Source organism: Corvus kubaryi, unplaced genomic scaffold (genome assembly GCF_017639235.1).
Source record: "Corvus kubaryi isolate FWS band 111438036 unplaced genomic scaffold, C.kubaryi_AGA036_p1.0 74, whole genome shotgun sequence".
Classification (NCBI taxonomy): domain Eukaryota; kingdom Metazoa; phylum Chordata; class Aves; order Passeriformes; family Corvidae; genus Corvus; species Corvus kubaryi.
Genome location: NW_024582061.1, coordinates 761,189 through 782,201, shown reverse-complemented (window position 1 = coordinate 782,201; position 21,013 = coordinate 761,189). Strand labels below are relative to the sequence as shown.

At 45.5% G+C, this 21,013-nt stretch overlaps 1 protein-coding gene across 2 annotated transcripts in view; it reads left to right on the top strand.

Annotated features, from left to right (window-relative positions):
• The window catches only part of KIAA0930 (KIAA0930 ortholog), an 89,274-nt gene that overhangs the window by 47,949 nt on the left and 20,312 nt on the right, over positions 1–21,013 (top strand). Inside the window, exon 3 of one of the 2 annotated variants that reach the window (XM_042051276.1) lies at positions 20,422–20,526. In XM_042051276.1, coding sequence (XP_041907210.1) covers positions 20,422–20,526 — 105 coding nt within the window. Of the gene's footprint in view, positions 1–20,418; positions 20,527–21,013 lie in introns of both variants that reach the window. The other variant, XM_042051275.1, reaches the window with a different exon arrangement.

Genomic DNA, 21,013 nt, shown 5'->3' with positions numbered 1-21,013 from the left:
TTAATCCTAAAAATTGTCACAGCTCCCCTTCAGTTCTGGGCAATGGCATCTCCAAGATTCCCTGGACCCCCTCTGGGCCAACACACTGCAAGCTTGCCATTAAAATACGCCCCAAACATTCAACCTTTCCTTCAACCTGTGCCTTCCTTTCAGACACTCCAAGTCACCCTCCTCCAGCCAGAAAATCACAGTGGCTTCCCGTACCTCTTCCCATTCTCCCAATAGGAGCAAGCCCTTCATATACTGAAATAACTTAATTCCTAGGGATGGAGTAAATTCGGTTAATACCTTGCACAAATAATCCATTCTCCCCCTTGTTCCCACTCAAAGGCAAAATACTGTTTACTGTGCTCTCTAAGTAGGCATCCCCAGAAAGCATCTTTTAAATCAAGTACTGAATAGTAGCAGTGTGAGGAGGGAACCTGGTTCAAGATGGTATAAGGATCTGGGACCATGGAGTGCCTTGGTTTAATAGTCTCACCTACTGTTCTCAGGTCCTGCACCGTAACTGGTAGGATAGGAGTGTTATAGGGGGACATACACGGCTCCAGAAGATCTGCCTTTAGCAGGGATTCAGCAACAGGCTGCAGCCCCTTCCTTCCTTCCCTTGAAAGAGGGTATTGCTTTTTTAGACACCAGTTGTCCAGAGATTACCTCAGAGTAATCTGGAGAGGCCTCCATATCCAGTTTTCCATTTTCCCTTGGGACTGCCCACACTTTTGAGTTCAAATTAACACACTTCCCTTAAAAAATTCAAAGCACCTAAGCAAACCCTGCTACATGAATAGCCCAGGCAGGTACACCTTGCAGGACTAAAACCTGATATTCTGTAGCTGCAATACTCGCAAACAAACTACACAAAAAGGCAGCTCCACACATTCAGCAAACTCTCACGGGTATCCCTGTGTTACTTTTATACTGGCTAAGTTCAAATTAACACACAGATTCACCGACAGTGGTTGACTGAAACACACCTGCTCATCTTTCCCACTTAGCAAAAGAACATTTGAATAATTGTCCCCCCTTTGGCATAAAATTCAAATTAGACAGAGAGGCTCCTATGTCTACTAGGAAACACGCTTCTCAGTCCAGCAAGGGCTCCAGTGTGTTGAGCCCCTGCTACAATAGGAGATCCTGATACCCTTAACAATCCATTTCTAATGTTCTCTTTTTTACAAATGGCACATTCATTCCTTCCCAATCGCTGTCCTGGTGGCTACCCCCTTCCCTTTGGTCCTGGGCCTCCCTGCACTTTTTCCCATTGGGGGTTGTAAAAACTGTGCCATTATCCTTGCCTGTACCTTTACCTTTTCCTCATCCTTTCTTTCACATACCTGATGTGCCTTTCAAAACCAATTCTTCCAAGGGCCCACTCTGCCACCTCTCCAGCCCCTGCTCCCACTGTCTGTGGGCTCTCACTCTCCCACAGCCGCCGAACTCTCTGCAAAATCACTCTCCTCCCTGGTGACCCAAGCAAAATCCCTTCTGATATTGGGCCAAGCTTTGGTGACACATTGTATCTTAAATCAAAGTAGGTCACTGTACTTTACACCGCACACCAAAGCCGCTCCCCGTCCTGACACAGTGTCCAGTCACCCCCCCAGCACACCTGTCCAGGCCCCTGGGCCGCTCTCCCAGCACCGCAAGCTCTGTAAAGCACCGGGTCCAAGGCACAGCTCAGCGGGCGGGCACAGCCGACAATGCCACAGGGATGGGCAGGTAGCCAGGGCGTCCTGCAACCTCATGGGGGCCAGGGGGCCACTGCTGCCCCTGCCCGCGGGGGCGGTGGCTGCCCCACAGCCTTGGCTCAGTCCCGCATCTCCCCCACAGGTCCACAACCCGTGCTGCTGGTCCTGCATTTCCACACCTGGCCTCGGCGCTCCTCACCATAGAGAAACCCCCTTAAGGCCTGAGTAGTAAGTGCACAAACCCAAATCCTGCCCCCTGGCTCCATAATGGCCCGAGGAGGGGTAGGGCTGTAGGAACAATACCTCCCTGCCTTCCCTATCCTGGAAGCCAGGAATACAAAAGACTTGCAGCCAGCCCTATATTAGACTGCAGATTTTGAAGATAAGGTGGAGAGCTTCCCAGACCTCCCTGTTTCTCTTTCCTTATCACATAGCCTCTCGTTGCTCTTTGCCTTAATCATGTTTCTCCACACTCCCCTTCAACCAATCCTTTCCCAAACCAACACCATATTACCCCCTCTGGGTGTGGATTGCTGAGACCCTTTCTCAGCTCCTCTTATTGCCCCCTCTAGGCATCCATGTCCTTAACTACCTCTGGGAGAATGTGCAAACCATCTCAACATTTTCCCAAAGGATCTTTCAGAGGTATTTTGGGATCGTCATCCCTATAGTTGAGACCCTTTTTTGACTTTCCTTTGCTGCCCATCCTGGGCATCCTGCCATGTTTTACTCCCCAAAGTTGTACTCACTGGTGAGATTTGCCGAGACCCTTCTCAACTTTCCCTTACTGCCCCCTCTGGGCATCCATGTCCAGTGGTCCTTTCCTGTGGACTCTTCACGGACCCGCCTGGTCCACCTGTCATCTGTCTCCTGGACAGTCTCAGGTACCAATCAATCACCCAGTGGCCAGCGCCGAAGAGAGCTGGTCACCAAAACTGGGTGTGGCACGCCTCCAGCTCCTCTTGCTACATGCCGGACCCAGACGGTGGAAAGATTCGGGACGATACCCCATTTGTATGGAAAATCATGCTATGAAAAGCCAGTGTCCACAAAGCAGACAGAGGAGACCTACAGCTTTATTCAAATAAAGGGAGAGAGTCCACTGGGGCACATGCCCATGGTGTTTTCTCCCTTGAGATTTTGGAAGGTGCAGCCTCCTTTTATCCTAAACTCCTGGCCGCATGGTGCCCTCTTCCGTTCCCCATTGGCTGAGGTACTAGGAAGGTACGGCCTTCCTGAACGGCCTACCACATATCCCCTCTTGAATCTGTCATTTTACCCCAAAGTTCAGAAGTTCAGGCTTGTGCAGACCCCCTTGCTGTTTCAGGAGCCCAGCTGTCCGGGCTCTGTAACAAACCTGCTGCCCAAAGTTAGTAGAGACATTAAGACCCGTTTTAAAGACATTAACACCCATACCTTCACCCATCAAATTGTTTGTAAAGACATCTTCCCTATCAAAAGGACCCTAAATCCACCATTTTCATCTGCTGTGAAGAGGAGACCAACATCAGAGATTCATCAGGTTCCCATCTGTTTTTGCCCAGGCTGCTGTGTGAACCCATTGGTTTTTTTCCTTCCCTGAGACAAAAGCCGACACCTTTTTTTTTCTCCTCCCCACTATGTGACAGCCATTTTGGTTTTTTTTTTCTCTTTCCCTGGCATTTTGGGGTTTTTTTGTTCTGGTGTGGGGGTGTGTATGGAGGGGGGCAAGGCCTGACAGTTCAGTATCTAGCATTTATTCACCATTTTTTCCCGTGCCATGTTGGCACTCTGTTTGTGAATAAATGGTTGGTTTTCTTCACTTTCATCCACTACTGTTAATCTCTCATTGGCAGAAAGGGATTGTTGGAACCCCTTTTTTGTTAGAGGAAACACTCATTCCAGAGCATTCTTCTCCTAAACTTGTCTCTAAACCAAGACACTAGCACAAGGAAAAGTTCCTAAAGTTTGTGATCATTTGGTTATACAAAGGGGTTGTGGGTACAGAATTCAAGTAATTGACACTGAAGCAAATTTTTCAAAATGGGTGGTTTGTCTGTAGCTGAACTTTGCTTCTCGCAGTTTGCAGTTGCTCTGTTGCAGCAGGCTTTGTTTCAGCTTTATAGCTATGGTGGGTGTTGAGTTGCCATAGCTACTGGGCTATGCTGCCTTTATTATGTGGGCCTTTATGTGGGCTCCACAATGTGTTCTGGGAGAATCAGGTGCAACTTCTGAATAATTGATAGTATCCAGAAAAAGGGAATAGGAATTTTGTCTTGGAGGGCATTCTTTGCATTGTCCTCTGCTGTTACCACTGGTGAAAATTTCAGTAGCCATAATCCTAAGAAGAAAGCTCCTCCATATGACATCTGAAATAATCTTTCTTTTTCATTTTAGGACACTGTTGCATTGTTGAATACAATTGTCCCCTTTTAAATATTATCTTGGATGTAAATATTCTAGTGGAGGCTTGTAACATCAGCTTCCCTGCATGACATGACTAGGAGCGCACCCTTCCCACAGGGCTTCTCTGCGTGCTTCAGAAAATAGCAGGCTCCTTTGATTTCCTTCCCATTTAGCAGAGACAGGGATGTTGCTTGTGAACGGATGCATGAGCAGATGGGTTTTCCTGGCCAACTGGCCAGCCCAGCCTGTGTCCTATCAATTACCTGTTCTACAGGGCTGCTGGTCAGCCAAGCCCTGCTCTGAACAGGGCTCTCTCAGGAAAATTAATCCACAAACACTAGAGGTTTATGTCCAAAAAGGAGACAGAGGAGTCCTGTTACTTTATTTGAATAAAGAGAGAGGCCATGGGGCATTTCCCCTGGGGTCTCTCAAATTTTTGGAGGACGCAGCCTCCTATTTATCCTAATTTCCTGGCCGCATTTCCCTCTCTCTTTCCGCATTGGCTGAGGTACTTGAGAGGTACAGACTTCCTGAAATGCCTAATACATAAGACTTCCTTCTAGTGTATACCCCCCCTTTTAATTCCTATGGAATTTATGGTTCTTCCCATTGTTTCTTTCATCTCTCAGTATCTAATTTCATTTATCAGCAGACCTACAGTTTGTTTGTAAAGGCAAATCTCTCTCATTCCATCCGTCAACCATTGTTTCTTTTATCTCTCAATGCTAGTTGTATCTACCAGCAGGCCCACAGCTTGTTTGTAAAGGTAAGTCCCTCATTCCTTTCAGCTCTGTGATTCTGGGGCTTCCCAGCTTGTTAAAACACAGGAAGCACAAGTCCTGGGATATTAGACCAACAACTCCCATGCTGTTTGTGGCGGTTTCTTGGTCTGAGAAAAAAAACGCCCTTTTCCTGTGCTAAAGGGTCCAAGCAGCTCCGAGATACTGTCTTTTTTCCTGAATTGCATCATGCTGTTGATGTGTATAGAGAGGGAAATCAGAAGTCACCTGTGTTTCCCTGTCTGGAGTTGGGGGATTTTGCCAGAAAAGCTTCATGCTGCAGGGAAAGTTTGGACATGTTTTGGCAAGTCACTCTCCGTACAACCAACCTTGCTGAAGCTGAAGGAGGTGCTACAGCTAAAGAGAGACATTGCAAAGATTGCAATGTTTGTCACACAGACCTACATTGCTGCTGGTTTCAGGCACTCTTGTGTGCAGTGTTTCCTTTTCCTAATGAATTACCTGCACCCTCTCTTCAAGAGCCAGACGAGCAGGAATCACAGCACACAAACCCAACCAAAGCTGAGTAGCTTTTGCTCAGACTGAATCTACCTTCTGCTAATCTCAAACTAGGCATCTGCTGGTAAAAACACCATGAAATGTTCAGCCTCGGAAGATTGCTCTGCATTAAATCAGGGTCATGTGGCTTACTAATTTTTTTTTTCAATTTTTTTAATTGCAGAAATCAATATAACCCATCCTTTCCCCATTACTAGTATATTAAATTAACTTAGAACATTTGTGAGGCTGATTTGAACCTTAGGGTCTCTAAATCTTTATCTAAAATAATATTTTGAAAGTTTTAAGGGTGTGTATATGTATTTCATTCTTTTAGTTCACTTCGTTAGGGGCAAGCCTACTGGGATTTGAAGTGTTCAGGAACTACGGTGAAAGTAAAGAAACTGAAGGCCCTTTATCATTTGCATTCCAATGGAGGTACACTGCTATATGACTGTCATGGTTTAGCATAGTTTGGGTTTTTAGTTAAGGAGAGCTCCATCAGCCACGGAAGTGGTTCTTTTGCAAAGAGGTGCTTACAGCTTCCTCTAGACCAGACAGAACCAATCAACTGGCTGGTTTGAATATTGGTAACTTTTTAACCCACTTAAGCTTGACACGCCTCTGTGATCCACATTTAAGAACGAACAAACCCTGGGAAAGCTCTCTTGCTTCTGGCTTTTGGACAGGTAACTGGGGGCCCTGCTCGGCACAGCCCAGTGGAGCCAGGTGGGGCCCTGCTCGGGGCAGCCCGGCCAGGTTGGCCGTGGCGTGGCTTGGCTGAGATCTCAGCTGCTTCTGCTTGCTGGACACCCAACGCAGCCCCCTCAGTGCGGGCTGGGCTGGGCCGGCTGGGAGACAGACACCCTGGAGCCGCGCGGCCCTGTTCCACCCGTGGCCCTGCTTCGTGCGTGCTGGCCCCACAGCTCAGCCAGCCCCTCCAGTGCGGTCGCTGAAAAGAAATGCTACACCGAAACAAGCTCTGGCCGCCACCCAGCAGAAATTAGGTGACCAACAGCAAAAGGCGAATTCCAGCTGCAAGACCCGGGTGAGATTAACTCTCTTAGTGCTGTAAGATTCTCCAGAACAGATGAAGCCTGCAGACATCAATCCTCTCCCCAGTCAGAGGAAGAGGAAAGGTGAACGCACATGAAGAAAACACCATAAAGACACCAAAGTCAGTGAAGAAGGAAGAGCTGAAACCCCGAGAGAGGAGAAAGAGGAGATGCTTCAAACCTAGAAGCTGAAATTCTGTTGTAAGGCTATGGTGATGGACTATGATACATCAGAGTACCCATTGTAATTTCATGAAAGCGTGGGGGGCGGACCGTTCAAACTGCAGTTGTGAGCAAAAGTACCTGTGCTGAAATAAGCAAATGTTGAAGTAGATGTGATTTGATGAGAAGCTTGAACAGAGAGAGATGAAAGTGATGAAGACCCTTGCTCCCAGGGAAGAAGAAGACCTCTGTTCCTAGAGGTAAAGATGCTCCCAGAGATAGGTGAAGAGAACCTTTGCTTCTGAACAGCTCATCCTTAAAATGGTACCCCGTTAGATCAAGACTGAACCCTCGAAAACAGTTGTGGGGAAAGCTGTAAGACGAGGGAAGGGACTTTCACATGTGAGCAGAGAACCATCCCGGGTGGTTGTCTTGCTGTGACATTGAAGCCATGAGAGAACTGTTTCTTGTGGAGATGTCTCCATAGCGTGAGCAAGAGAGACTCCTCTCCCTAAGTGAACTGAAAAAGAGATTATTATAGAGGTGGTAAACTGACTGAAAAAATCTCAAGGTTTGTCTTTTTACGTTGTCAGTGGGAGAAGGGAGAAAGGTGGGGGAAAGAGAAGTGTTCTGAAAGTTTAGTCTGATTTTTTTCCTTTCTTTTAGGTCTGTTAATAAACTTCTTTATATTCTTTTAAGTTTTGTGCCTGCTTTGCTTTCTTCTAATTCTTATCTCAGGAGGAAAATAAGTAAGTAATGGATATTTCAAACCAAACCACTACAATCAGACCCTTTTTTAGGACTCTTCTAAGCATTCCAATGACTTGTTATAGCTTGAGCTACCTCCAAAACACATTTATCAATGATAGCCTTGGTTACATTAGTCACAGAGGTGCTGCAGAAATCCATGAATTTTGAGAATTCATTGAAGATACTACATTATAAGGGCACTGGAGAGCTGAGGTTTGGGGTGAGAATTGATGTCTTTGTGTGTATTGGGGAAAAATAGATTAAGTTTTGTGGCAGAAGGAGCCAGAGATGACTACTTATGCCCCAGAGTTTGTTCTTGCTGTCTAACCAGGTGGTTTGAAAAAAATCTGCTTTAGTCACGAATTCTCTCTCCTTCGCATCCATAAACCACCTTACTGCAGTAGTACCTCTGGTGCTGTATGAAGTGGTTCAAGTTATTTGAAATGTGTGTGTTGAAAGGATACAGAAAGAAAAGGAAATTTAGTGTTCTGCCCATCTTAGGAATATGCAATTAGAAGTTAACTGTAACTGCAATGTTAATTTTTTTTTTTGTCCTGCTGTGGCTTGATGGCTGGTGTTTAGCATTTAGCACCGCTTCTTTGTTGTACCTTGCATATTTTTAATGATTTTTTTCTTTTAAGACATCTTTCATTCCCATAAGAGAAAAAAAATTCCTGAGTGTTTATTCTTGTAAAAAACTAATCTTGTAAGTCCAAATTTATAACTAAATAGCTTGTGCTGTGTGAAGTGTGATCTGTATTAGTTATATACGAGACTGATATGGAAGCAACTGAGTATCCACTGGCCCAGGGAGGTTTTCCCAATGCTTTGGATCCTGGGGAACCAATACTGCTGCTCAGAGAGGGGATGGATGGGGATGTGTGTCTGTGCCTGCAAACTCTGAAACAGCTTCACACTGTGGTGGTGCTGCTGCTTCATGGAAAGCTGCTTAGATGGAACAGGAATACCAAACAGCTGCTGTCTTGTGCCAGGCTCGTGCTGTGGCAATCCATAGGTACCGGTACCAAAGGGATCTGGTTTCCTGCTGCTCTAAGTTGAGTTGCTGGAATGAGGGAACAGGATGGCACACAGAAATCCCAGCTGTGTGATGAGGTGCTTAAATAAGTGTCTGTGGAGCTACAAAGTATTGGTTGTCCAAGAGAAGTGTTGTCTGGAAATGGAGATTATGCTCTGCAGTGGTAATACCAGTTTGCTCTGTTAATGTCCACCCAGGTTACACCATTTAAAGTACTCAGTATGAAAAGAGGTTTTTAAAGTGTGAGGAAATAAAACAAGGGGCTGATGGATAATGTACAAGAAAAGAGCAGAAGAAACTAGGGCTGCTTGGGTGTGAATCTGAGGAAGAGAAGGATTTTAGTTCCTTTGGTCAGCAAATTTAGAAAGACCATTTAATTTGGTTCGAATTTAAGACATCATTTTGAAATGACACTTTTCTGCTACAGAAAAGAGAGGTAAAAGGAAGTACCTGGATAAATGTGAGAATGATGCTTCTAATGTTGAAGCCATGAGAGCTGGACATGCTGTGTGATGGGGCTTTTCAAACCTGAGCACGTGCTGGGGCATCATTCTAATTTCATTGCAGATGGATCCATTTGAAAGAAGCTTTTTGCTTTTGTGGATTTTTCCTGGTGTTTTGAAGCAAACATGTCAATGTAAGATCATAGAAATCAAATTTTGGTCTCTGTATTTCAGCTGGCTCTGGGGACAGAAGAAGTATTTTCTTGTTGAACTTGTGTTTGTGGAAAAAGTCTTGAATTTTGTTGCCTGAGTCTTTTTCCTCTCCCTTTTCATGTTCAATCCTCTCCCCTTTACTCTTTTTAGTGAATGTGGTCTGAAAAAATCCTGGAAAATGGTTCTACTTACAAGCAGACCTGTAATTCCATTAGACTTCTATTTAGAAGAAAACCAGGATCTGCTGTTTTGCCTGGCTTCTCACTGCCAACAAAATAGTGCTTCTTGTAAACCCTGTTTATCATGAAGACTTTAAACCTGGACTGGGGTCTTAAATGGATTTTTCCATGTTTAATGATAAAAATGTTCTAGCTATCTGAAAGTGGATAACTTAAGGTGTGCATTACGTTACACTAAGTGGGTGGCAAAGGAGCACAAGTTCTGAGGAGGTGCCTAATGAGAGGCACAGAGGTGTCCTAAAAGTATTTTGTCTGGTCTAAAAGATTAGCAAAGATTAACACATGACAAAAAAAAACCCAAAAGCCCAAGGACAAAACCAAAAAACCCAAAACTGAGTATTCAAGATCTTCTTGATATATATATAAATATATAAATTGGCATGACAAGATCCAGAGGCGGGCAAAAGGAAAGCAGCCAAATTAAATGAAGTTGCACACTTGGAGCCAAGAGGATGATTAATCATTGGAATCATTGGAGTTCTCAAAACAAGGTATTTTCCCAGGCACTGTCTAGTCAAAGGTCATTTAACTGGGTTATGTGAGGAAGTAAAAGGGTAAATGTCTGTGGCATATGGGAGGTCAGCCTGGCTGAGGCCCTTCTTTACAGCTGTGGCTCAGGAACCTCAGGAACTTGATACAACGGTGGCATCATTTCAGCTCCAGAAGAGTCACTCACTTCAATGAGCAAATATCTAGTTTGGCTTCTAAATTTCACTGGGAATAAATAATTAGTATTTACATAGTTGTTTCTGTTAATAACTTTTCGCACTTGCAGAAGGACACATCTGATCTAGAGCCAGGTAAACAAGCACAAAGATGAGGCATGGCCAAGTGAGTCAGTAGCAGGCCTGGAAAAAGACCCAGTGTCTTCTGGATGCCTGGCTGGGACAGATTTGTTTCCTGGGAGGACTCAGCTGTCTGAAATCCAGCATGTTCTCTGTCGCGATAGAGGGGAAACCCCGACGCTCAATATGAGTGATCAGCAGGAATCCGATTTATTGATTGTACCAGAACTCCTTATATACTAACAATAATAAGCTTTATGCATATTCGTAACGGCGCATTCTAAGTGGTTCACGTCGATTAAGCTGATTCTAAACCCCTCCTTGGACCCCCTTTCGTGGTCAGCAGTTCTGCCTTTTTCCCTGGCCTTCTAACCACAGATGTCCATTGTTTTGCTACCAAAACCTAACCTTGCTGGCTCTGCAAATAAACCCATAGTTCAGCAGTAAGACTCAATGGTGGTTCAGTTATTGAGCAAGATACATGTAATATTCTGCAACTTCAGTTGTTACACAGGATGTGTGGTGCATTGTCTTATGAGACCTTGCTCAGCTAGCTGCAAGGGTCTATGTGCCCGTTCTCACGTAGCCAGCCTCTCAGATCAGTAAGCTGCAAAGAATCTGTATATCCTGAATCTATATGTCCCTTTTCATGTAACCAATCTCTCACAATTCCCCCGTTTATATTAGTTTGAGCAAGCAAAACTCCCTGAGTTCGTTGATCTACATGTTTGGCTAAACAAGAAAATATAATGCGTGCTCCAAGCAATAGCAAAAGTATGATGCCGACCCATCTAAGACCTTCTTTTATGAGACTTACAGCCCAAACTCCAAGTCCTCCAAAGGTCCCTTGAAACCATCTATCGAAAGGACTGTCCTGAACAGTGAGCTTTTTGGTATGTTCAGTGAGCCATTGAAGCTGAGAATGTATGGATTTACCGTGATCTGATAAGTTAAAGCAGCACATTCCTTCTATGTCTTTGCATCCATGTCCATGTGCTAACAGTAGGAAATCAATGGCTGCATGATTTTGCAGTAAGGCGGGGCGTAAGCTATCCACGTCTGCAACAAGCTCACCTATCAGGTGTGAGGTGACATTTGCTTGCTTGCCTGTCCAACATGCCAACCTTCTAAGCTGAGTGAGGGCACGTGCTGATGCAGCTCCTGGGGCTAAAAGAGAAGCAAAAAAGACAGCAGGAGTTTTCCATAACTGCATATCGTCTCTGCAATTAGGATCTAATGGAAGAGCGCTTCGTCGTGATCGCTTGTGTGTAATAGTTAACAGTTGCTGAATGCTAGGAGCAAACATTGTTAGTTTCCCAAAATAGCACGGTCCTCCCACTGGTTTAGAAGGCACTCCTGGCCATGCCCTGTCCCCACAAATGAGGAAAGTTCCTGAGGGCAAAGCCCTAGGTTCTTGTGGAGGATTATCAACTGGCCATACTGAGCCATTGCAGTACACTGTGATGTTAAAGTACCATGAGGTGGTAGGGCTCAGCCATGTACTGTCTTTGTTTGGCCTTTGGGGGCTGACATTGCTGTCAAAGTGACTGCCTTTAAACATAAGACAATAGGGACTAGGCTGAGAGCCTAAGAGATCTAGCTCTTGTGGCTCAAACATAGATGTATTAAGGCCTAAGGCAATTGCTCGTGCTTGGGCAGCTAGAGGGTTTTTCTTTATTTTCAGGTCATTGCAGATGTTAAAAGTAGAGAGGTGAGTATCGAGATAGTTATCAGTGAGGGTAGAATAGCTTGCATTACAAAAGGTTGAGAGTGCAATTTCCGGCTCTGAGTAGCTGAGGGTGTATTTTTTAAGGCTACCAGTTTCTGCTAATGGAACCCCAATAAGGCAAGTGCGGAAAGGGTCAGAAGGCGTTGCTAAGGATAAGCAAAAAGAATCTTGGCCTGTTTGGTTAGCCCAGGTAATCCACATGTTTTTTCGGTGGTCTATAGCGCTAACGTGGTGTGGATCGGTAGCGTGCACGGTTATCAGCAATGTTGCAAGCGCTAAAGCGATAGCACATGAGTTCCCACTCATGGGTACGCACCATCCATTGGCGTGGTATTTTAAGGCCATCTCCACAAACTTTATGCACTTTTGCGGATTTAAGCTGTAAGCGAATGCGAGCAACCTCGTGATTAATTCGATAGCGAAATTCAGCAATAGCTCATTGTTCTACTGACTCATAAAGAGTAAGACCCTGAAAAATTGGTAAACCAGTTTCCCGTTCTAAATCTCTCTGTAACGTGTCACATCGCCAAGTTCCCTCACAAATAATACACCATGCTCCCCCTAACAGAAGTGTCTGATGAACCCACCACTCTTTGTTACAACCCCCACATTGGATAAGAAACCATGCAAAATGCCCTGGCTTCCCGCAAACACCACAGGTTCGACAATTAAGTTTCCCTGGATAATACTGTTCAAGGGCGTCCAGTAGCTGTTCTGCTTCCTCCCAGGATTCAAAGTGCCTAAGTCGGGTAGGCACGATGTTTGCAAGAGGTGCGATCACCGGATCAGCTACTAGATGTAGCCGAAGCAGACTCAGCTCTGGAAGGTGATATTGTGGAGGCTCCAGGCTTGCACGGTGTCAGTTTGACCCAGCGGCTGGGTATCCACTGCGGACCTGTAGGAGTAAGCACACAAACATAGCCACGACCAAAATATAACACCTCTGCAGGGCCTTTCCATTCCCCTGCAGCCATGCCCTTAAAGTGAACATAGCTTCCAGTCCCTCTTTGAGCTGGTGGGGGGGAAAAGTCCAAGCAATGGCCACTCCTAAAAATTTTGGTCTGTGGTAAGAACCATGCCCATTTGAGCGAGTATGTCTCGTCCCACCAGAGCAGCAACACCAAGTGGCAATGGGATGATAGACACACTGCAATTTACCACTTGATCAGCTATAGTCCATTGCAATGGAGGGGACTTGCGAGCGAGGGTAAGTCCTCCCACTCCAGTGACTGTAGATCCAGATTCAAAGGTGGGCCAATGCTGAGGCCAGTGGTGACTGCTGATGATGGATACGTCAGCGCCAGTGTCCAAGAGTGCTGTCAGGGTAACAGTCTCTTCTTGGTATGTTACTGCCACTGTGCGGCGTGGCCAACTTTTCAGGCTCACAGTGAGCATGGCTGCCGGTCCTGTGGATCCGAAGGCTCCCTCACCCCTGGGGTCAGAGTGTATGGGTGACAGTCCTTCAGTGAGAACCGGCAAAGGCACCAATTGTCGAGTGCCCTTTTCTATGAACATTGGTGGAAAAAGAGTCTGTACCATGATTTGAATTTCTCCAGTATAATCCGCATCAATTAGTCCTGTAAGTATTTGTAATCCTTCCATAGCAGCTGATGAGCGTCCGATGAAAAGTGCTCCGACCGCTTTCCCATTTATAATTATAGGTCCTTTAATCCCGGTGGGGACACGCTGCGGTCGATTGTCTATAAGAGTACAGTTTATTGAGATTGCCAAATCCAATCCGAGGCTCCCCCGGGTTGCGGGCTGGAGACGAAAGTGCTGGTCAGAGTCGGTAGAGGCACGCAGGTGTTGATTTCCTGGGTCGCTGGGTATGCTGCCGCTTTTGGTGTCATCGCGGGGCGGGGCTTCCCGCTCGGCTTCCCGTTTCCCGACCTCCGGCAGGCAGTGCTGGCATGGGTGTCCGATCGGCAATGCTGACACCAGACGTTGCTAGAGTTGCAGTCCCGTCTCATGTGACCGGAGACTCCACAGTGAAAACATCGCAGTCGGGTGGTCTGTCGTCGAGACCCGCTCCAGTGATTTTGCAAAGGTGCAAGGGCAGCTAAAACCTGACTCTGATTTGCCTCAATCTGCCTCTGAGCTACCTCAGCCTGCTGTTTCATCCCTATTCCTAGTTCCTTTCCAAGTTCCTTTATTGCATTAACAAGCATAGCTTGTGGACCTACAGGGACCTGTGACATCCTCTCTAATGCCTCCTCAATCGCCCAAGTAGCAGGCAGAGTAACTAACACACTACGTGCAGTGGGGTTACAATTCTGAATGACACATTGTTTAAGCAAGGCACCATGCAGAGCTTCTGGAACCCCGGCTGCAATAATAGCGTTTGCTATTCGATCGATAAAGGTACCAAATGGTTCTTCTCTTCCCTGTCTGATACTCATATATGATGGCAATCCTCCTGAGTCCTTAATCTGATCTATTGCTCGCCGAGCTAGCTGCACGCTTTCCCGGACCTTGTCAGGACCTACGAGAGCCTGTGTCTCTATCTGCGTATAATTTCCCGTACTCATTAGTTTATCTAGGGTTACCCCATGCAAAGGATCTGCTGCTCTCCGCTGCGTTGCTACCGACTGCTGGCATAAAGTCTGCCAGTAAGCTCCAAACAATAGACACTGGTGTTGTGTTAATATCAGCTTAGTAATATTTTTAACATCATTCGGTAGCAAGAGCATAGAGCCCAACAAAAAATCAAGCATTTGACGAGTTGGTTCCCCTTTTAACCCAGATTCATTAACAGTGGCTCGCAGTTGGGTAAGCAATTTCCAATCTAAAGGTTTAATATGAACAGTAACTTGTCTTTGAGCATCAGAGGGTGAAAATTCGACTGGAAAAGCATGTGCAAGTTCTCTGGCATTATCTATGTCTCCCTCAGCAGCAATATTTTTAGCAACCTCCCTCCAAAATTCCTCTCGTTCCTTAGCTATCTCTTGACTCTCTGAGTTTGTTTTTACAAACAGCGAGGGGTCTGTGGGCAGCTCTAACGAAGGAGCTGTAGGCACTATCTCATGCTCTAAAGGTGCTAATGGTGCACTAACAGCTTGAGGGGACGCGGGAGACGAAAAAACAGGATCTGAGGCTGCCCTCCCCTTTTGCATGGTAGAAGTATTCACAGAGGGGGGTAATGGGCAGCTGCTCTCACCCATGTCCTTCTCCTGAGTAAGCGGCGTTCCTAAGCGCTGCGCAGCGGCTGCTGCAGCCTTCTGCTCTGCCTCATACTGTGCCAAAGCATTACTCACTGCCCGCCACGGTTTCATCATCTTTTTAGCCACCTTATCATCCTGCGTAGCTGCATCAAATATCCCCAAACACTTTCCACTGCTCCCTCTCAAAAACTTCATTCGGATCAATAAAACAACCCTTAGCAACTCCATAATCTAAAAGTCCAGGGAGATCCTTTTTACAATCTATCCCTGGTGTGCTCCACTTTTCTAAAAAGCATTTGAGCAATTGATACACCGCTTGTCTCTTAGCCATACCTAAATGTCAGCGCTGTTGCAGCCTTTGCAAGACCCGGCGGTGCGTGGCCAGCAGGACTCCTCTGTAGGTGCTCCTGGGCTCGGAGGTGTGGACTTTTCACCACCTCTGCAGCCTCCCGAGCTGCTTACGGGACCGACGCAGACTCTCTATCGTGCCGTGGCTACAGGTTGTCCATCTCTACGGTCCCCTATTCCCCGCAGGCTGACGGACGTAGGCTATCCGTCTCTACGGTCCCTTTTTCCGTCCTCTGTTCAGGCGCCAGAATGTCGCGATAGAGGGGAAACCCAGACGCTCAATATGAGTGATCAGCAGGAATCCGATTTATTGATTGTACCAGAACTCCTTGTATACTAACAATAATAAGCTTTATGCATATTCGTAACGGCGCATTCTAAGTGGTTCACGTCGATTAAGCTGATTCTAAACCCCTCCTTAGACCCCCTTTCGTGGTCAGCAGTTCTGCCTTTTTCCCTGGCCTTCTAACCACAGATGTCCATTGTTTTGCTGCCAAAACCTAACCTTGCTGGCTCTGCAAATAAACCCATAGTTCAGCAGTAAGACTCAATGGTGGTTCAGTTATTGAGCAAGATACATGTAATATTCTGTAACTTCAGTTGTTACACAAGATGTGTGGTGCTTTGTCTTATGAGACCTTGCTCAGCTAGCTGCAAGGGTCTATGTGCCCGTTCTCACGTAGTCAGCCTCTCAGATCAGTAAGCTGCAAAGAATCTGTATATCCCGAATCTATATGTCCCTTTTCACGTAACCAATCTCTCACAGTTCTCCAGTCCACGGAGAGCTGTAATTCATGGAGATCCACTCTGCCCTGATCCACAGGTTGTACACCAAGGAATCCTACCTCGAATTAGTGCACAGGGGGAAAAAAGGTTGAAGAAAGCCCTTTTCCTTTCAATATCTGTGACAGACTTGCGAGGCATTCCAAGAAAGAGTTGTTGAGCACTGGCTTTGTAATTGCTGGGGAGAAGTTGTTCATGTGTGAGTGAATTTCACCAGCAGAGAGAATTAGTGACTGACTTCTGCAGGGGGAGGTTTAAACTTCAGTGTTATGAAGCGGTTAACTACTACTTGGCTTAAAATAAAGGCTCCATGGATACAGAGGCAGGAGAGACAGAAACGGTGTCTGCTGAGCACTTGGTTTTGCTTTCCCTGGTGTTACTTAGAGCTGGAGTTTTACCCTGCCATTACTCAGTCCTGCCTTCACCCTGTTTTCTCACTGCATCTTTCCTTCAGAGACAGGATGGCTGTCTCCTTCAGAGACAGGATATTTCTGGATTTTCGTTCATGTCATGTTTCTGTGCTTTTAGGTGCAGAAGTGCAATTATTACCTTTGTTTGGAGATGAATTTAAATTAGGTTGTTTGCCTCAACTGCTCACATCTTTAGGTTTTTGCAGTAACTGTCATTAGTTTGTGTAATTATATTGACAATAAAAAATCATGGATGGGAACCTTGGAAGAAATAAAAAAAAAGCAAAAGAAGAATGATAAGTCTATAGACCTTTAAAAAAATATTTCTAAGTTTAAAAATTAATGGTTAAGAACAGTGTGTTCAGCTTTCATGGTATCGGATGATAGTGGCAATCCTGAAATTTTACTGTTTTGCTGTTCTTCACTATATTTTAGTATTCCAACTTTATTTATTTTTATTCTAGTTTGTATTGGAAATGTTTAACTACATTTACCTCAGTGTGCTACGTCATCATTTTATATTTGTCTCAGCTGCTCCAGTTCGTTAGGATAGGTAGAGTTGTTTCTGTGTTCTGAGATTATTTGGGATTTTGCATTTGCTTGGTTTTTAGTATAGCTGAAAATCATGTATGTAGTTGCATCCAGTCAGTAGTTCCATTGTGAAATCTTTAGAAGCAAGTGTGGGATATTGATGCTGGCAGGTGCCCACCAAGACCACAGCATCACTGGCAGGGCAGAGAAAATACAACGAAAGGTTCGTGAGTTGGGGTAAGGGCAGGGAGCGATTCCTCACCAGTTACTGTCATGGGCAAAACAACTTAGGGAATTTAGTTCCACTTATTACCAATGAAAAATAAAACTAAATCTTAAAAACACCTTCTCCCCACCCCTCCCTTCTTCGTGGCCTTCTTTCCTGGTTTTCTCCACCACTTCACCCCTCCAGTAACACAGGGTCATGGGGAATGGAGGTTATGCTAAGTTCCTCACACATTGCCTCCACTTTGTCCTTAGTGTGAGGGCTCATCACACTCTTTCCCTCATCTAGAGCGGAGTCCCTTGCATGGGAGAGTCCTTCAGGAACTGCTCCAGTGTGGGTCCCTGTGAATGCTAAAAGGCAGGAGCAGAAAAATTTTCCAGCTCTGTAGTTTGTGAAGTTTTTCCTTTCTCATGCTTTAGCTGAGAAGCAGAGAAATCCAGCTTCTCACAGCTTCCCTGTGAGAGCTTTCATTCTCATGAGAACTGGATGGATAACAGTTTGTAAGAATGTAAACCATTTTTGCACTTGCAAGTTGTTCTGGAAACTGTAGAATTGTTTTCAGTCTTGTGAGAATAATATTTGGAAATGGGTGTCTTACTGCTCAGCCTATCACCTTGAGAGGTGGTGAGTGAATAAGCCAATCATGTAATTTCTTTATTGCGAACTACACTATAAAAGAGGAGAAATTCATTAAATGAGGTCTTAGCTCTGCTTTGGCCATATCATCTGACCTGCATTGTCGTGATTTCGCCATTCTCTGGGGATAACAGCAACAGGTCCCTTCCACAAGGTCAGTCCTTCAGGAATAGGCTGTTCTAGTATGGGTCCCCCACAGGGTCACAAGTCCTGCCAGCAAACCTGCTCCAGCCTGGACTCTTCTCTCCACAGATACTGCCAGGAACCGGCTCCATTGTGGATTCTCCACAGGGTCACAGCCTCTGTCGGGCATCCACCTGCCCCTTCTTAAACCTGTTATTTCTGAGGTGCTGCCACTGTCACTGACAGGCTCAGCCTTGGCCAGCAGCGCATCCATCCTGGAGCTGCCCTGGCCCTGGCTCTGATGCACATAAGAAAAGCTTCTGGCAGCTGCTCAAAGGAGCCGCCCGTGTTGCTCCCTGTAGAGGGTTCAGTTCATAAACCGGGCAGGAACACCAATTGAGTGTAGTGGTTAGGTTCAAAATATCCATTACTTATTTTGCTTCTGTGAGATAAGAATTAGGAAAAAGCAAAGCAGGCACAAAACTTAAAAGAATATAAAGAAGTTTATTAACAGACCTAAAAGAAAGGAAAAAAATCAGACTAAACCTTCAGAACACTTCTCTTCCCCCCATCTTTCTCCCTTCTCCCACTGACGATGTAAAAAGACAAACCTTGAGATGTTCAGTCAGTTTACCACTTCTATAATAACCTTCTTCAGTTCACTTAGGGAGAGGAGTCTCTCTTGCTCATGCTATGGAGACATCTCCACAAGAAACAGTTCTCTCATGGCTTCAGTGCCACAGGGAGAGAGCTGCCCTGGTTGGTTCTCTGCTTGCATGTGAGAGTCCCTCCTCCCGACTTACAGCTTTCCCCACAACTGTTTCTGAGGGTTCAGTCTTGAGCTACTGGGTGGGGTACCATTTTAAGGATGAGCTGTTCAGAAACAAAGGTTCTCTTCATCCATCTCTGGGAGCATCTTCATCTCTAGGAATAGAAGCCCTCCCCCTGAAGGGTCTTCATCACTTTTATCTCTAGGAATAGAGGCCCTCCTCCTCCCCTGGGAGCAAAGGTCCTCATCAAATCACAGCTACTGTCATTTGCTTATTTCAGCACAGATACTTTTGCTCACAATTGCAGTTTGAATGCTCCACCCCCCTATGCTTTCATGAAATTACAATGGGTACTCTGATATATCACTCCATCACCATAGCTTTACAACAGAATTTCAGCTTCTAAGCTTGAAGCAACTCCTCTTTCTACTCCCTCAGCATTTCAGCTCTTCATGCTTCACTGACTTTGGTGTCTCCATGGCATTTTTTCACACGCCTTCACCTTTCCTCTTCCTCTGACTTGGGAGAGGATTGATGTCTGCAGATTTCATCTGTTCTGGAGGAAACTTACAGCACTAAAAAAGGGTTAATCTCACCTGGGCCTTGCAGTGGAGTTCGCTTATTGCTGTTCGTCACATAATCTTTGCTGGGCAGTGGGCATCCTCAGATGAATCTTCGGCCACACTGGAGGCGGGGATGGTGGGGAGCTGGGCTGCGCCACCTGCACGGACCATGCCACGGCCGACCCGGCCAGGCTGAGCAAGGCCCAGCCGAGCCCTGCTGGGCCGCCTGCAGGCCCCCCCCCCCGCTACCTCTCCGAAAGCCAGAAGACAAGAGAGCTTTTCCAGGCTCTGTTTGTTCTAAATGTGGATCACAGAGGCATGTCAAGCTTCTTAAGTGGCTTAAAAAGTTGCCAATATTCAAACTAGCCAGTTGATAGGATCTGTCAGGTCATAGAGGAAGCTGTAAGCACCTCTTTGCAAGAGCATCACTTCTGTGGCTGATGGAGCCTTCTTTACCAAAAACCCATACTATGCTAAACCATGACACTCTCCTGCTACCAAAACCTGGCCACACAAACCCATTACAAAGGGGTTTCCAAAATATCCTCTGTGGCGCGCACAGGACCATCCCCAAGGGACACATCATGTGACTCTTGGGGATGGTCTGTACTTGGCCAAGAGCTGGACTGATGATCTTTCTGGGTCTCTTCCAAGTTGTCATATTCTGTGATTAATTGTTGGACTTTGTCTTCCCAGAGACTCCCATACCAATGGAAAATAAGCAATAGCTACAGGCTGGACCATGCTGAGCGTTAGTGTAGTGACCTGCTTGATTCTGAGGGATTGTGTTAAGAGAAATATGTATGTGTGTGCATCCCTGATTTTATTAATTTCATTTTTGCTAAAACATACCTGTTACAGGAAATAAATGAAGCTCCTGTCCAAAACTGGGATTCTCCTGCACAGACTTGCCTTTCTTCCCTGTTTGCCCACACATCCCATGTTTCCCCAGTTCATTTCTACACAAAGCCTTGCATCATCAGCAAAATCTGATCCTGGCAGAAAACTAGGAAGCTACATGATGTGCAGCTTCTGATACCACTTTTATATTTGGAAATAGGTACCTCTAAGTAATAGTTTTCAAAGAGATGTGGTATTTTCTTAGCAGGTTGAAGTTGAAGTTTACCGGAGGGATTCTAAGAAGCTTCCTGGCCTGGGAGATCCCGATATTGACTGGGAAGAGAGTGTCTACTTGAACCTCATCCTGCAGAAGGTAACAGTGATGCTTATCTAATTTTCACAGGCTATTTATGCAGTTTTGCCTTTCAGAATCTAAACTGAGATACTTATTATTTTTCGATAGAGTCCTAATAGCTTTCTACAAAAAACTTTAACTGTATGCAGTGAAGCTGGGCTGAGTTTTGTTCTCCGTAACAAAGTTTTGCAAAAGGAAGGCTTCATCCATTTTAATGGGTTTTGAGAGTGAATGAGACTTAGACAAGCAGCATTTCCATTAGAGTTCACAGTACTGGTGCAGCTAAGACAGAAGAGTGGTAAGTGTAAATGCAGTGTCATGTATTATGCTGGAAGGTTACTGCTCTTGACAGCAGAACTTTAATAAAACATTTGGTGGTAGGAACATGAAGGCAGAACTAATTATTTCTTTAATTAATTCGTAGGTTGTTTGGTTATTGTGTGTGTTACATTGGTGCTTAGGAAAGCTGAATATTACTGTAATCATTTGAGATCCCTTAAGAGTT